The following is a 17,312-nucleotide window of genomic DNA, read 5'->3' as shown; positions in this document are numbered from 1 at the left end:
GTGTGGGGAGTGCAGGGGGCTTGCCCCCCTCCAAAAATATTTTAAAATATGTTTTGTATTAGGTTTGTTCCGTCAGGTTTACCTTACCTGTATGGTGCTGTTGCTTCCGGGAATACAGTCGACGTTGTCATTTTCGCTTTTTTAATACTTCGCTGTTTTCGGACTTTGACATTTATGTGTTGATGACTTTATATTCCCGAAAGTAAGCTTTCGCGATTATAATATAGACCCCATGCACGCACCTACCTGCATGTCTTTAAACATCACTAAACCGCGGGGAGGACATGCAGACTCCCCATAGAAGGCCCTCCAGCCATAAATAAGGGAAAATTATTTCTTAAAAACAGCTCTAGGCAACTAAAAAGATGTGAAGGTAAGATAGGAAAGAGTGTTAGTTACATTAGGAAAGGCACGGAGCCAAAAGAAACAAGCTAAAATAACAGATGTACGGAAAGAAGTGAAAGTAGAAATGAGAACATGATGACAGACATGGTCAGCTCATGGAATGTTAATGGACAAGGTGGGGGGGGTGGCAATAAAACAGATAGAATCTTGGGATATATAAGAAAAATGAGAGTGCCTAATTTAGTGCATCTATCAATAGAAGACAACAGGAATTAAAGGGGAGGGGTGTCTGCACTATTAGCAGGAGCATCCTTTGGGAAGAAGAGTAACATTAAAACAGAGAGTACGGCCATTTGAAGGTATAGGATCATAGGACGTTACTAGACTAATGGCCCTAGGACCCTTACAAGCCTACCCAAGTTCTTCTACCCTTATTCCCACAATCAGCACCAATTGCCCCTGTCCAAGAGGGACACAGATGGAATTTTGGAATGAAAGGCACAATCTGTCACTATAAACTGGTAATAATCACAGTGTACATTCCAGCAAACACTGGAGTCATGGCAGTGAGTGGGATTGTAACAGAAATAATAAAATTTCAACAGGGATAGAAGTTATGTGTAGGAGACTGGAATATAGCAACAGCAAAGGGTGACTTGAGAAAAAGGCCTTAAAGCTAAAGAGTTTCTATAAGATCATAGGTTTGTACGAGGCTTTTGGCCCTAGGGCCTATACAAGCCTAGCCATAACAATTCCATGGATATTTCTTCCCACAATATTTACTTTCCTGGATCCCTGTCTAGCAGGGTGACTAACGTGATGGAAGACATATTTTTAAATAAACATATAAAGCAAATGGGGGTGGGTAGATAATTGGAAGCAAGAAGAGGCAGAGGGTAGACAGGTCAAATATACATTTTACTCACAGATATATATATATATATATATATATATATATATATATATATATATATATATATATATATATATATATATAGGTTCATAGGTTCATAGGTTGGTACTAGGCTATCAGCCCTAGGGCCTATACAAGCCTAGCCATAGCAATTCCCTGGCTATTTCTTCCCACATTATTTACTTTCCTGGACCCCTGTCTAGCAGGGTGACTGACGTGATCCCTGGGGTGAATTTCCTTTCTCCCATCCAATCGTCAAGGTTCCTCTTCAAGAGGTCCAAAGAGGCACTCTGCTTGACATGTATGGGCAATCTATTCCAGAGTCTGTGTTGTCTCTGGGTCAGGAGCCTATCCCTCCAGCATGTTTTGTTTATTGTGATGACAAGGTTTAGATCCCTGGAGCATGTAGCTCTGAGGGATTGGGATTTCTTTAAGTGTAGCATGTCCAACAGCTCTGGGATTGACATGGCCTTGTATGTTAAGCAGAGATCGCCTCTGAGTAGACAATATGCGACAGAGTATAGCTGGAGTTTTTTAAGGCGGTCAGCGTAGGGCATTTGCTTTAGGCCTGTGATTCTTTTAGTGAGGTATTTCTGAGGCCTTTCCAGTTGTTGCAGATGTCTTGAGAGGTACAGACCAAATGGGGCGATGTATTCTATAACGGGTCTAATGAGGGATGAGTACAGTGGGACAATGACCTCCTTTTTTCTGGATGAAAAGCCCTTCATGATGAGGTGTGCCACATAGAAGGATTTCCTGACTGTTGTGGCGATGTGGTTATCGAAGGTGAGACCACTGTCCACCTGTGTCCCTAAGTCTCTTATCACACTTTCTGTGTTTAGTGTACTGCCACCTATATGGTAATTCATGGATACATGTTTTTTCCCAAAGGGGATAACAATACATTTCTTGGCATTGAGCTTGAGCCCATGGCTCTGGCACCAAGCATCTGTTTCTGTAAGGCCTTTTTGTAGAGTATCCACATCATTTGAGGATTCAATAATGGCTCCCAGTTTGCAGTCATCTGCAAAGTTTGTTAGCCAGAGTCCCTTAGTGTTGACCTGTACTTCAGAGAAGTAGATGCCAAACAAGAGCGGTCCCAGGACTGAACCCTGAGGTACTCCACTTGTCACTTGTCTGGAGCTGGATTTGGAGTCGGCTACTTTTACAGTGTGGGTTCTATCAGTAAGCCATTTAGCAACCCATTGGGTGACATAGGGATTAATGCCCAACTTAGTAAGTTTATCTATGATTCCAGAGTGGGAGATGGTGTCAAAGGCCTTGGCAAGGTCTAGATAGGCTGTGTGGACCACCTTACCCTTGTCCATGGCTCTGGAGACTGATTCAAAGAAGTCAATCAGGTTCAGGAGACAAGATCGGCCCTTCACAAACCCAAACTGGGTGGGGTCCAGTGTTTGAAGGTATATATATATAATACCCAGTCTAGACTGGCTAAATGATACATCAGTATGGAACATTCTTAATAAGTGTTGGAAACTAAAGTAGAATCCATTACTTTTTCTGATGAAGATGTATTAATGAAGGTAAAAATCAAGGGAAAAAGTAGAAAGTGACTAGACAGACACTGGAGATTTCCCACATATACACTAGATAAGATGGAAGAAGAGGAGTGGGTGATTATGATTATATGAAAATAGCAAAGAAGGGAAAGAAGAGGAAGACAGAAACTGGGACACGATGAATTATGGGGTCAGAAGAGAGGGAGATATAGAAAATAGCAGATAGAGAGATGGAGAATCAGAAAAAAAGGAATAAAACAAGATATGATGAAGGAAATGTTAGAGATCCAGAAAGACAGAAGGAGGGACAATATTAGTTGGATTAGTAGAGACAGAGAAATTAAGCAATAAATTCAATAATGGAAGGAAAGGAGAATTTGAGTTAAGAAAACAGCAGCTGAAGATAAGTACTTCAGCAGTAGTCCAGGGTCAATTAAGGCTTTAGCTGCAAGTTTAAGATACCAAGAAGAAGAAAGTGGAGTGTAACAGATCAGGAAAAGTACAGAAGGGGAAACATCAGTTAAACTAAAGGAGATATTAGAATAATTTATTAAAGATTATTACCAGGACTATACAGTGAAGATGATAAGGAAGAAGAATAAAGACAGAGAAATGAAGTGGAATGGGAGTAGCTTACCCTAGATAAAACAGGATAAACAGATTAGGAAATGTTTGTGGCACAAATAACAAAGGAAAGCATAAGGGAGGCTTAGAGATGGATGATGAAGAGGAAAAGGCTTAGAGATGGATGATGAAGGGGAAATCACCAAGATCTGATAGCCTACTGATTGAAGTTTGGGAAAGGAAAAAAGGAAGAAGTGATAAACAACTGGGTGAAGTTATTTAATGAGATCCTGGATGGAACTTCTGCCCAGACCATGGAAGGAGCCCATCATTTTGGTAACATATGAGGAAGGGAAAGACCCCTTATACTCATCGTCTTACCGCTCATTTCAATACTAAATCATGCTTCTTGTTAATACAAGAGCATAGATTATGGTGACTACTCTCAAGACTGATACATGTCTGAAAACTAAGATTGAAGAAGTGTAAACCTTTTCTCCATATCTGTCTAAGGCTCCACCATCCTTGTCTGAGACAACCAGATTTGATGCGGCCACATGTTTAGATTTTGTGAGTTTTGATAAGAAACTAACAAGAAGGGTCTAGGGTTACAGAAAATATACTTATAAAATTGAGGTGTCTTGTAAAGTTTAACTGGTTTCCTAAGAGAAGGAGGAGTCTGACTATTGAGAGAAGTACTTGCTGCATTAAAGGCATCTTCAAGTGTGCCATTAACTAGGGATATAGGAATTGGTTTGAGGTCATAGCACCTTGGTTATGTTTCAGATACTTCCTTAATCTTCCACTTAAACCAGTCTTTCATCCTTCTGTCATTATCAAAGAAAGACAATTCCTTAACAGGAAAATCTGAAGAAATACTTTGTTAAGATTTTGAATCCCAGTTTTCTGGTGAAAAGACTAGGGAAGCATAATCTAACTGAACCAACTCAATATCAGAATCAGAAGGAGAGGAGGATCTCATCCTTTTTGGATGAAAAGGGGTGGGAAGATTAGTCTGAAGTGACTGATAGACCTTAAAAAGGTCTTTGGCAGTAGAGAACCATTCTGCTGTAGCTTCTTTTAAAGTAGAAATAGAGGTAATGACAGGCTTTCATTTACTTAGCCATTTCCTTTGGAGATTCTGAAGAGAAACTCTACTAAAATATTGGGGTCCCCCCCAGGGTTTTCAGGTACCCCTTTCCTAACTGGCATCTGCTAGACATCATCATCTTCTTCTTATGATCTGACCATGGTTCTCCCTTCTCTCTAGTGATCATGTATCTGGCCCTGAAGGACATGCTAGACTCCAGACCCTTAGTGGGTTCCCAAGCAGCAACACCACAGGAAGTCAGAACAGTTGATGAATGGTCCAAGAGCTTTGCTATGGCCACAGCATAGTTGTTCGTCAAAGGCTGGGGAAGAGAGGATGTTGAATAAGGCATTGGAAAAACCTCTTTAGGAACTTTTCTTGTCAGGACAGCCATCAGACAGATGTCTGAAGTATTAGCACTAGATTCCATAGAAGGCCAAGTAAAAAAGTTATACCATTGGTTTTCTATGAAAAATTTAAGGAAACTAAGTTTGGTCCTAACGGTCTTAGGTTGAAATGACAAGCAAGTACAGCATGAATAGACATCATGTTCCTCTCTTAAACATAAAAGACAAGCTGTATGGGACTTTCCATATGGGATTTGGTGTCCATAGTAGCACTTCCTGTTTCTCTCTGGAATAATATAAAATGTCATTTTTCACAGAAATATGGAAGGAAAATCCCAAAGCTAACCAACCGCCAAACACTGCAGATGCAGCAAAAACTGAATCTGACTGACAGCTTCAACGACAAGAAAATTCTGAATTTTGGCATCCATACGTCTGCCTTTATAATGGCATGTTTTCCTGCATTCTCACACATACGGGCATGTGGAAGGCAGCCAAAATCTTTGGACACTGGCCCGAAGTCTGAACCATGGCAGGATATGTCCATACAGCTTAGGCTACTGCAACAGTGATCTAATGATGAACATTATGGCCTGCTGAGGAAGTGTGGGAAGGAAGTACACACGGGAAAAATTTAAAGTAGAAGTTTAAAAACACTTTGTTCTAAGAGAAGTAAGTCTAACTTATCTTTGCCAATCTCTATAGCTGTACCATTACCATTTTCTTGAAAGGGTTTAATTATCCAAAGCAGGAAGGAAGATTTGTTTATATGTGCAAACAAGAGCTGGAGGTAGTGAAAAGATAGATGAATTACGGAAGCCAGGACAGGAACTAGAGCTTTGAAAAGTTTACTAAAGGATACTGAAAACTGAGCAACTTGTTCCTGCCATTCTTTTGTTGCAGTGTTCAGACTGAATCATGTGAGATTTGTAATTACTGGAGTACTATAAATAAATATATAACACTGTTTTGCAGGTTGTAATCGTAAATTATACATACCCATATAGAGAGGTGCTTTTGTTAAGGAGATCACTAACGGCTGACAGTTGTTCACTTGAAAGATCAGAGCAGGTTTTCAAAACTTCCACAATCTTCACATCTGAATTGCTAATAACTGATGGACTCATGCCACAAGCCAAGTTGTTTACAAACATCACATTGGATGCACTTAGTCCACCATTTGTTATTTTCTTGAGTAAAGGAAAGAAAAAAGGATTTAGTGTGATGCATAAAACACAGTGCTATACTTGATTAACTTCATAAAAAACAACCATAAATAAAATTCCATCTAACCATTATTTATTTCATTATATAGAAGCAGTTTGTGATTATCAGTCCAACTACAATGACCAACTTACATTAGAATGCACTAATAAAGTTTGGAAAAGTAATGAAGGTTGTTGCAGGAGAGATGCGTTAGATTTAATAAAGCAGACGAATAAACTGGGACTTAGAAACAGACCACAAAGAATAGCAGTGATTCACAAAAAATGTCAGGACACTGATGCTCCCATGATTCACAGACTCCAGAAAAATATTTTCCAAATGTTTCTTCAGAGAATTAAAAAAATGTAGTAGTTCTGCCATGCAGATGAGTACAGCATAGTACACTCACCAACCTATGAGTATTATTCAGAGATATGTTAAATTGTGGACTAAGCCAAAAAAGTTACATAATCACAGAATTATTTTTCCAAGAAGAATGCCTACTAACATGCAATCATTGGACTAGTTGGTCCACCCATGCCACTGGTCCAAATATGTGAACACTAGCCCATGTGTAGATATTTACTTTATACCCAGCAGCAAGTGGAATTTTACCAGATGGATGCACAAACACCTGGCTGACGGTATGACCTGTGCTAACCTATACTGTGTCATCATATGCCTTTCAACATAGGGTCCGGATGGAGAAATGATAAATCAGCAAGCAAAGGAGAGTTGTACTGCTGGAACTGAATTCACCCTCAAATCTTGGCAAGTACCTTCATGAGGTGGACTCAGTTCTTCACAAAATCTCGCCAAGATGACACTAATATAGCACCTGTATTTTATATAGCATATATCATGGGCAGAAGTATATTAAAAAATAAAAAAGATAGCTGGGTACACAAGACCCAGGATAAAAAAGTGCCTAATCCTAGTAGGCACACTGGTGCCAGGACTGGAAAAAAATGACCGTGTAGAATCATCAAAATATAGAAACATTCCTACAATGGGGCAAGACTATGCCCAGGGGGAGGATGCCCCCCTCCTGTTGTAGAAGGAAGTAGTAGTCCACCAAAAAATCACAAAAACTGATAGGCCAAAAAGAGCCATAAATATGATAGAGTGGACTGCTGAGGATAAGAAAAAAATGATGTATTATTGCTATTATTCAAGAAGACCAGAAGAGGAAGATACCAAAAGATTAAGAGAGAAATTAGAGAAAAGAAAAATACTTACACAAGAAAAACTGTCAGAAGATTCAAATAAAAATTTGTGCTCATTAAAACAACAGATTTATGAAAAAAATGTATATAGACCAAGAGCCCTTGGGCCATTTAAGAAAAGTATCTGAGGAAGTGCTCAAATATAAAGATCAAAATCTAAAGATTTTTGATAAAAAAGAAATGCGGACATGGTAAAGAAAAAGAGATCTGATATGGTGCAATATATATGCAAAGGAGAAAGCCAAATTAATCAATAAAAAAGAAGCTTCAAAGATATTTGAAGAGAAATACAGGCAAAGACATCCAGATATAGAAAATTTCACTATACACAAATATAAGATCAAAAAGATGGTATGTAGAACAGAAGATTAGTAAAGAAGAAGTTAAAAAATAGAAGCTAATGTTATGGAATACCTGCTATGTGAAGGATTTAGTAAAGAAAGTCTAAAACAGGTTATATCACAGCATGGTGGAACAACGAGTCTTCCAAGTAAGAAGGCAAAGGAAGATCAGGAGACATCTAAAGAAGAAATATCACATGGGAAAGAAAAACAGATTTAATATGATGCAATATTTATGCAAACGGGAAGCAAACTAATCAATGCAAAAAGAGCAGCACCAAAGATATTTGAAGAGAAATATAGGCAATGTCATCCAGATATGGAAAATTTTACAATAACAAAAATAAGAAAACAAAGAGGAAAAGTAGAAAAAGAGGATTAGTAATACAGAAGTTAAGGAAATAGAAACTGAGGTTATTATGGACTACCTGTGAAGTGAAGGATTTAGTGTAGAAAATGAAACTCTGATAACATCAAAGAAGAATAGAGTAATATATCCCCAAATTAAGGAGAAATCACTGGAGCAGGAAACTTCTGATCAGTTGCCATATAAAGATATTTTGGAGCCTTCCATAGGAAACCCATACAAAAGTTCAGTTGCATTTGCACAGCAAGGAAGGAACAGGAAACTGTGGCAACACTGACGCAGTCAATTTTGTGGCGTGATAGGCCAGTGAGTTCCTATATAAAAGAGCAACAGATGATAGGATGAAACTGAAGAGAATGTGACACAGGAATATGCTCTGGAACATTTTGTATAATGCCCACAGGAAATGGAAAACAATGAATGCACCCCCCGTTTAGAAGAAAACCACCTCAGAGAAGAGTTCTTGATTTAATAGAGATGGACAGACATATTAAGATCAGTGAAATAAATAGACTACAGAAAGTCAATAAAAGATAAAATAAATGAACATAGGAATTCGGACTTTTCATAGAGATCCATGCAACATAACAGAAGTAAACAGGATATATTACTATGCAACTAAATTAATAACAGATAAAGTCTTACCACAAAACACATGGCAGTAAGGAAGAGAAAGGGGAGAAATCAAATACCATCATGGGATTATCGAATAGAAAAAACTATAAAACAATTAAGACAAGAAGGGTCACTGTTACTGTTAGAAGAGTACAAAACAGGGAACAGATTAACAAAAATATTCAGAAAAATAGACGTGATAAAAGCAATGCACAGTTTCAAAGCAGAGCTGGATCTATCATACACTACTGCAAATAATAAACTAAAGATATAAGCAGAGGCAGATAAACTTAGAAGGCATGCAGATAATATAAAGGAAAAGTACAAAAATAAGCAATTTATTGATGACCCAAAAATGTTTATAGATCATTGGGAAATCATGTAAAAAGAATAGAAACACCACCAAAAAAGAAGGAATAGGCACATTTTGGAGAAAGATCTATAAAGATCCCGTGGAAGATGTTGAATGGCTAAGAGTAAAAGAAAGAATAACCAGTTCAAATGCTCAGGATATGAAATGAGATGAACAGCCAGAGAAATTCAAACAAAATTAAGAAAAGCTGTTAACTGAAAAACCCTAGGCCCTGATGCAGTACCTAACTTGTGGCTAAAAATATTAACATCTTTACATGAAGATTTAGCCATGTGTAAGTACTATTTATATGCATACCACAAATAGATGCCAACCTAGTAAACAAGAAAAATGATACTCTTCCTTAAGAGTGAACCTGCAACATACCCTAAAAACTATAGACCACTTGCCTTCCAACGATATATAAACTATATACCGGAATTGATGTTGACAGAGTTTAGAGTCATTTAGAAGAAAACTCTACCATGGCAATAGAACAAAAGGATGACAAAAAATATATATGGAATAAAGGATCTTTTGTTTTTAAATAAAATCATAATGGAGAATTGGAAAAAGAAGAACGATCTAAGTATGCCATGGATATACTACAAAAAAGTATTTTACAGCATCCCACATTCATGGATAAAAGAGTGATTACAAATGTATAAGTTGCACACTACATTGATCAATTACAGTGACCAAGAAACAGTGGCAAACCACTTTGCAGCTAAGCCATGACAAAGGACAAATTATTATCTCAGGGATAAAAATTCAAAGGGTGATATTCCAGGGTGACTCTTTGCCATCACTGCTCTTTTGTCTTGCCCTAAACCCATTAAGCTGTCTACTTAACAAATTATTGCATGGCTACAATGTTGTTCCCAGCAAACAATAAAGTGTAAAGACTTCTCATCTTCTTATGTGGATGATTTCTAAAACTGTATAGTTCATCAGATGAAGAACTGAAAGCTCAACTGCAAGTGGTCAAAACTTTCTCATATGATTCATTTGGTTTTAAGTGTGCACAAACAACCTTTAAAGCAGGACGACTAAAGAAATTAAGCAGCAACTGAATGTGCCAAAAAAAAAAAGACATAATATAAGGTGAGTAATCAAATGAGAAGGCAAGAAATATGGACAATGCATAAATATAGCTGCAAGTACAGAAAACTCCTGGAACAGCCACATGTTGATCAATATCTAATGCAAGAATGGTTATGGAGAAGTGAATTTAAACCAAAAGATGAAAGGTTAATACTGTTGGCCCAAGATAGTGGACTATGTACATGTTGATTTACAAAGTGCATTGAACATGTCAAAGAAATAGACAAATGCAGGTTTTGCAAAACAGAACTGGAAACAGTCACACACTTTTATGTTGGTTGTGATACACTAATAACAGATGGCCTGTATACTGAAAGGCATAAACATGTGGCAAGACTGTTGCGCTGGGGATTGTGCAAACATTATAATATTGAAGTAGCTGAGAAGCATTGGAAACATGAGCCACAACGTATTACAGAAAATGATGAAGTTATATCACATGGGGGTTATCCATTACCAACAGTATTACTCGCATGCCATGTGAGAAAATCAGATTAGTAGTCCATGAAAAGAAGACAAAACTAGCATTGATCACTGAAATTGCTATAACCAGTGACTACAGTGTCTTACATACAGACAGACACAAATCATAAAATACCAGGATTTGCAGGCAGAAATGAGGGCAATGTGGAAGAAGGAATAGGGGACAGCTCTAATAGTAGTAGGAGCAATGGGTCTCACAAAAAAGAATTTACAGTCATATTTAGCTATGTTACTGATACATGTAACTCCATATGAATTGCAGAGGGAGTCATTTCTGGACACATTGCTGGTGTGCGAAGAGCACTTGTGGCTAACATCAAAGGTTGAAACAATACTAATTTCCCAATCTTTAATCATACTTTGCATTAGGAATGGGAGTCCATTCGCATCATAGTATTAGAAACACAAAAAATCTTGGAGAAATTAAAGGAGAAGCAGTTATTCAGACAAAACAGGTTAGGTAATCTAAAACACTGCAATCCATTAGCATCAGGATCAGAATCACTCAGTACAAAAATATCTGACTGAGTTCAAATGTCATCCATCAAAACATTTTACTTTGAAAAAGCACTGATTTCTCTTACTCTGGTATAACTGCCATGACTAATAGACAACTAATCATTGACTAGATCTGTGCTGGTTGTCAAATGTTTCTTATATATTTATACTTTTGTATATCAGAATCTTGAACCTGAAATCTTCTACAGTGCTCTTTGGAATGATTGCTAATATGGTTCATAGTTCCAAATACTAAACATTTCTATGAAATGACAAACCAGTGTTCATCCTGTCTCTTTTATCATTTTCTGTACACTGAATGTTTTTTGAATAACTTGAATAATCAACTTAAACAATATCTAAGTAACTTCTGGCTATGCTACCACTCAACCCTAAATTGATATTTTAATTTAAGTACCAAAATATACTGTGTAATTTATTACTTACTATTTCATTGCATCCTAATGCTACTATAACCAATTTTCTGCCTAGTGAACCCACAAATAAGCTGCAAAGCACAAAAAAAAAAAAAAGGAGTGGGCGTGGTTGTGAAGAAATTAGACACTGTCATCTGTGCTAGCATGTCTGGCTGAAGCTTTAAACATAATTTCACTTTAACCTGTATATTATATGCCAGCACTACTGGCTATGATATTGTAAATAAGTTCTTGCATGTTGAGTAATAATCTGTTTGTACAGGATGTTTAAAGAGTTGAACAGTGTTCTTTTACATTTCTAACTGTTCATGCTTATCCAGGAGGTTTTAAATGCAGATGATCTACAGACGACATCACTGGAATGTGTTCAGATGTTCTGTGTTTATTGCCAGAGACTAAAAGATAGGAAGTATCTTTAACAAACACCTGTCTGTTGATTTTCAAAAAGTGAAATGATAATAAGAACTGGAACAGTTGAGATGGTTAACCTAGTTTATAAAAAGGGCCCACTGAAGAGAGTTTGAGCAGTTGAGCTGAGTTCATGGTTGAGTTGAGCTCATAGCTGAGTTCAGTTTATAGTTCAGTTGAGTTTGTAGTTTTTAGTTCACAGTTCTACTGAGCAGTGGATACCCAAAGGACTCATCAAGAACTGAAAGTCTGCCTATGCTCTGTTGTAATATTTAGTTTAGATCAGGGTCAGTGTTCTTTAGTCATATAGGAAATTACAGCTAATCAGGGTTTTTCTCAATGTTGGATTTCTATCCTTCAGTAATAATTTAATGTTCTTGGTGATTGAATTCTGTTTGTTTATTAAAGTTACTTTTTAGATTTTTAATCATTTTGCTCATTATTAAATATTTTTATTATCCTACATTGTGAATGATCAATTACTGTATTCTTTAGTGATTTGAGAGTGCATATACCTGCTTTGATAATTCCTGGGCCACTCCAAAATCCTGGCTGCTTTAGGTCATATGCTACCATTTTTTCTTCTTTTCAAACAAGACTTCATCAGATGCTACAATAAACCACAGTTACCTTCCTTTATATATAATTAATTAAATCATTCCACTCTCCAGTAAATACATTCCATCAATTATCATCCTACCAATACCAAGATTATCTATTAATGTTTTTAAAAATACATCCACCTATACATAAAACTATAACATAAATATGTATTTATGCATCATCCACACGTAATAATTTATTTTCATATATTTAGTATGCACCGTGAAATGGAACCATCATTTGTTAAATTAAAAATCATTACTTTGTTTGTTTAAAACCCATTTAAATATAAACATGTGTAGACCTTGTGTTCTTTTAGGTACTATAGCTCCATCTAGTAGTTAAGCCCATAATTAATATAAAATTCCTTAACAGTTTTACCCAATATTAAATATAAATACTGCCACCTAAATCCAATCAAACTAATATACTAAAATCCTATTACTAAAAGTACTAAGTCACAATACCAAATCTTTAAAAAAGGAATGACATTCATTAAAGAAATTTCTATTATAATTTAGCAGCTCTCATTTTTAATAGTGGGGCAAGGAAAATGTTCTCATTCAGCCCTGGGTTTATGTTGGCTTCCAAAGTAATTTGCCATAATTCTTTGTATTTAATTGTTGCTTTCAAGGGTCCCCTTGTATCTTTTTTAACTTCTTCTAATACAAAAAATGAAAATGTTGCCCCTTTACATTTCTTAGTGTGCTCATATAATGCATTATTTTAATTTTTAGTGTTAATGTCATGATAATGTTCATATATCTTTTCCTTAACTTCCATTCGGTTTTTCCTATAGAGAAGGCTTCACAAATTTCACATAGGGCTAAGTATACTATACCCATTGTGTTACAATTATAATAATTGTGACCCTCTATTTTCTTGTTCCTACTTTTTATGTAAATTGCCTCTTTGTTACAAATAAATGAGCACTGGGTACATGCATCACATTTAAATGTTCCTTTTCTTTTAGCATTCTTCACCCTATTCTCTCCACTTTTTTGTTCTTACACATCCTTTAAATTTTTCCCATTTCTATATATTATTTTTAAAGATTTTCTAGAAATAATCCTGATATCTGTCAAGCCTATAAACCTATCCCCCTTTCTTTCAATCATGTTTTAATGATCTTCCCCTCTCCGCTATATTAAATTAACTTGCTGCTTATGTTCTGCCCTTTCAATCTCCTTCCTAATCCCTAAAATGGGTTTAAACCTTCCTTCTGTCCTTTTAATAACCTCATTTTTGACCGCCTGTATCAAATCTAATGGGTAACCCTTTTCTCTAAATAGCTTTTCCAATAGGTCAAATTCACCACAAAAATCTCCCTCTTCCGAGGTCATTCTACTGGCCCTAACATATTGCCCCTTTATAATTCTTTTTTGTGGAAACGGGTGTACACTTGTAAAGTGCAAGTAAGAGTTAGAGAATATTTCTTTCCTATAAATTTCAGATTTAAAGCTCCCATGTTTATTTTGAATGATAATATCCAAATAATTAAGGTTATCATGAAAAACATTGTAAGTATATTTCAAAAAATCTGTGGTTTTCACTTATGTATTCCATTGGACCGATCATCTATCTGTGGAGACAGGGAGAATACACAGTCAAGTTGCTTGACATTGTCTACCCCTGACAAATCCTGTTTGGTCTTCATTTATCATCTTTGGAAATATTATGCCATCTATCTGCTGTTGCCTATTGTTTATTCAAATGCAGTCAACAATGGACTAGCTACATTGAAAGCCTTTAACCTGTCACCAGGAAATAACACCTCTTTATCCACTTTGCCAACCATTAGTGAATGGACTCTAGGCAACTCTTTAAGGTAACTTTGTGATTTATTTCCAGGTGATTGTACCAAGAAATTCCAATTCTAACAATTAATAGGTAGCAAAACATATGAAACTGTTGGGGCAAAGGTAATCTACTTTCTTGTCACAGCAAGTTCAGTCACAGGAGGGCAGTTTATGTTCTGAATGCAGCAGATCATTTGTCAACATCTGATTCATTTTCACTTTCATAGTCATCAGAATTTACAGGTGAGTCACATTTAAATATAAATGTTGACCCTACATAAAGATAAAAGTTGTACCAGTCAAATGGATCCTGATTTTACAGCTGTTCTTTTTTGGTACAAATAATATTCTTAATAAACTGTAACCCCTTACTAACAAATACAATTAAAAATCTTTCTAAATTAGAAGAAATTAAATGTTCAAGCATAATATTGTCTCAACAGCTGTTTGCCATTTTCTATAGAATACTTCAATTTCTACACCTCATATTCTTCAGAAAAAATATCACAGCACAATTTAAAATGCAAGGATCTAGAATTTTGTTTTTGTTGTCCCTGTCTCAAAGTGATTAATTTGAAAGCTCATTCATTTGGGAGCACTACATATATTTAATTGTCGACCCCCTTAAACTCAGGACCTCAGGGAGATTCCACAAAGTAGTAGCTCCTGAAATGCTTTAACACTGTTTTGGATCTACTGTGAGTTTACTATTAACAGGTGTTTTCTCTTTTCCCTGATGCTGTGTAACTTTTGTTGTGTAAACAATGAGATAGCATTTCTACGTAAGAGAGCATAGAGCAAAATACCCTACATGGACAATGAGTGGGGGCGTCCACCCAACAAAATCTGTCTTAATGATTGTTTTTCCACATATTTTGTGGATGTGCATTTTGGGAGCTTTCCTGTACGGTATGCTTGCAAGCTGTTTAAATCCAGTAGTTGCAATGGATACCATGCATACTTCTAAAATGTATGCATTACAGGTATCCCTGAGCACTGGAATTCTGTAGAGACACTAGACTTTCAATACACCAAATATTTACAAAATTGCCTCTGCAAGACATTTCCCTAAGAATTTGTTAAGATGGATAGTTAAGTCCTTTGTGTTATGAAGGCGTTTGGTTTGACAGCTTAGGTCCATTCTAAAGGGTTTAACAGGACAGTAACAGTTAAATTCTGAGCTTTACTTTATTAACAAGCTTACCAGCAAATTAGTAGTTACCATTAAACCTGCAAGCATTTCCGCTGTGCTAGAGTTAAACAAGACTCTTTTCAACATTTTATTAAATTTGTGGAGCATATGTGGAGGTTTACAGTTAACTTTTGGCAGAACTCTTATTGTTGTAAGCTTGGAAATAAGCTGATGTATTTTGGTCAAAATTCTGTTTAACTCAATCTTTTATCATAGTTCTACAGCATGCATTGCTGGAATTTATAGCTGCCTTAACTACTGTTATTCACTGTTTAGTGACGTGAACTGAATTGTTCCATCACTTTATCATTAGTCATAAACTATTTTTATTTGAAAACCCATCTAACACTTACTTGTTTGTCATCAAATTTGTAGAGTTGAAATGTTTTATCATCCTACAATCCTCCAGTTTAAAGAGGGGGGGGGGTTGCATTATGTGATCTAAGGATTATACTATTAATTTTTATTTACCTGCCTAGCATTCCTTTCTTGTAAATTTTTTGCCACTGTTTAGTTCAGGAGTGGCTGATTTACTCTAAGCTGTCAGTAGAACTAGAGCCTAACCAGCTTTGTTAGTTACCTGATGATATTATATTTGTTAACTTAACTAGATTTTGATTGGCCATAACATGAAAAATTTATGTTCACATATCCTGCTTATAGTACCACTCAAGTGATAGAGATATAGAAGTATTTCAGGAAATATGGATCTCTCTGTGTTATGATTTGAACTCTTGGGACATATACATTGATATGACTAGTAGACCTTAGTTTTGCCTGATGAGAATGATTAGGCTATTACTATGTTGTCACTTTTGGAATTGAGATGCATTATAAAGTAATTTTCATTTTATTATTTTTGTACTTTGGTTCACTGTAGCATCAGATTTGTCACCTATTTCTCAATTCTCAGCATTGTCAGCCTATGAATTACACATCTACATTATTATATTTATGCATCTAAGGTATAGAATCATTTTATACCTTAGGGCAAGCTCACCGTTTTTGTACTTCATTGTTACTCTGTTTATTTTGTTTATTGTATTTAAATTTGTTGGTTGGGGCAGAGCACTGATCACAAAAAAACAATTTTATTCTCACACTGGGGAATATAGCACAATAGCAAATACAGTAAACAGGAGAATGGTATAATGCAATTTCACAAAAAAACATCAAATTAAAGTGTGTTTTGAGAAAAAGAGCATTTTTTGATTAAACAATGATGTATTTACAACTTTGTGCAATTGTTGAGAAAGAACATTTGGAATCTGCACTTTGTTCATTAGGCTGCAGCAGATATATACATATGTAAATATACTGAAGTTATAGAGGCACATGAGCAAAGAGATATGGTTGATAGGAGATAGATGACAGACTAAAGGTTGGCAAAGTTGTTGTTGTTGTGTCTTTTGGCTTTTCCCGGTTAGGGGTCGCCACAGCGGAACTCCGGTCCCTAATGATTGGCAGTAGAGTTTTACGTGCCGAGTTGCCAGCCCTGATGCACAAACTTCAATCTAGGTACGCCCATTCACACATGTCTCCACACCGAAGATGCTCTAGCTGAGAATTGAACCAGACAACGTCTTTCTGTGAGGCGACAATGCTACCGCAGCACCACCACCGCAGTTGTAAAAGTGAATTTAAGTAATGAGACTAGAAATGTTGGATTGGAATTTAGCCATTATCTTAAGGTGTGTCCTTAGCAAAGGCGAGTCTTTAATATAGGGTAGGATTGATTCCCAGAGTGTGGAGCCTGATTGAGAAAAGTAGTAGTCTGTGAACTGGAGTGTTGATTCAGGGGCCTGTAATGTGGGTGCTGAATTATGCAAGTGTTGAAGATTTATGAAGTGTTATCTTCATTTTTTTTTTATCAAATAGCATTTTATTATTTTCAAACAGAGA

At 36.2% G+C, this 17,312-nt stretch overlaps 1 protein-coding gene across 1 annotated transcript in view; it reads right to left on the bottom strand.

Moving 5' to 3' along the window:
• LOC122816734 (mesothelin-like) overlaps positions 1-17,312 on the bottom strand; it is a 464,103-nt gene that overhangs the window by 227,000 nt on the left and 219,791 nt on the right. The window contains exon 10 of the mRNA XM_044089728.1: positions 5,779-5,969. Within this exon, the coding sequence (XP_043945663.1) occupies positions 5,779-5,969 (191 nt within the window). The remainder of the gene's footprint in view (positions 1-5,778; positions 5,970-17,312) is intronic.

Source organism: Protopterus annectens, chromosome 12.part0 (assembly GCF_019279795.1).
Source record: "Protopterus annectens isolate FY-2018-M chromosome 12.part0, PAN1.0, whole genome shotgun sequence".
NCBI lineage: Eukaryota > Metazoa > Chordata > Ceratodontiformes > Protopteridae > Protopterus > Protopterus annectens.
This window is presented reverse-complemented; position numbering and strand designations above follow the sequence as displayed.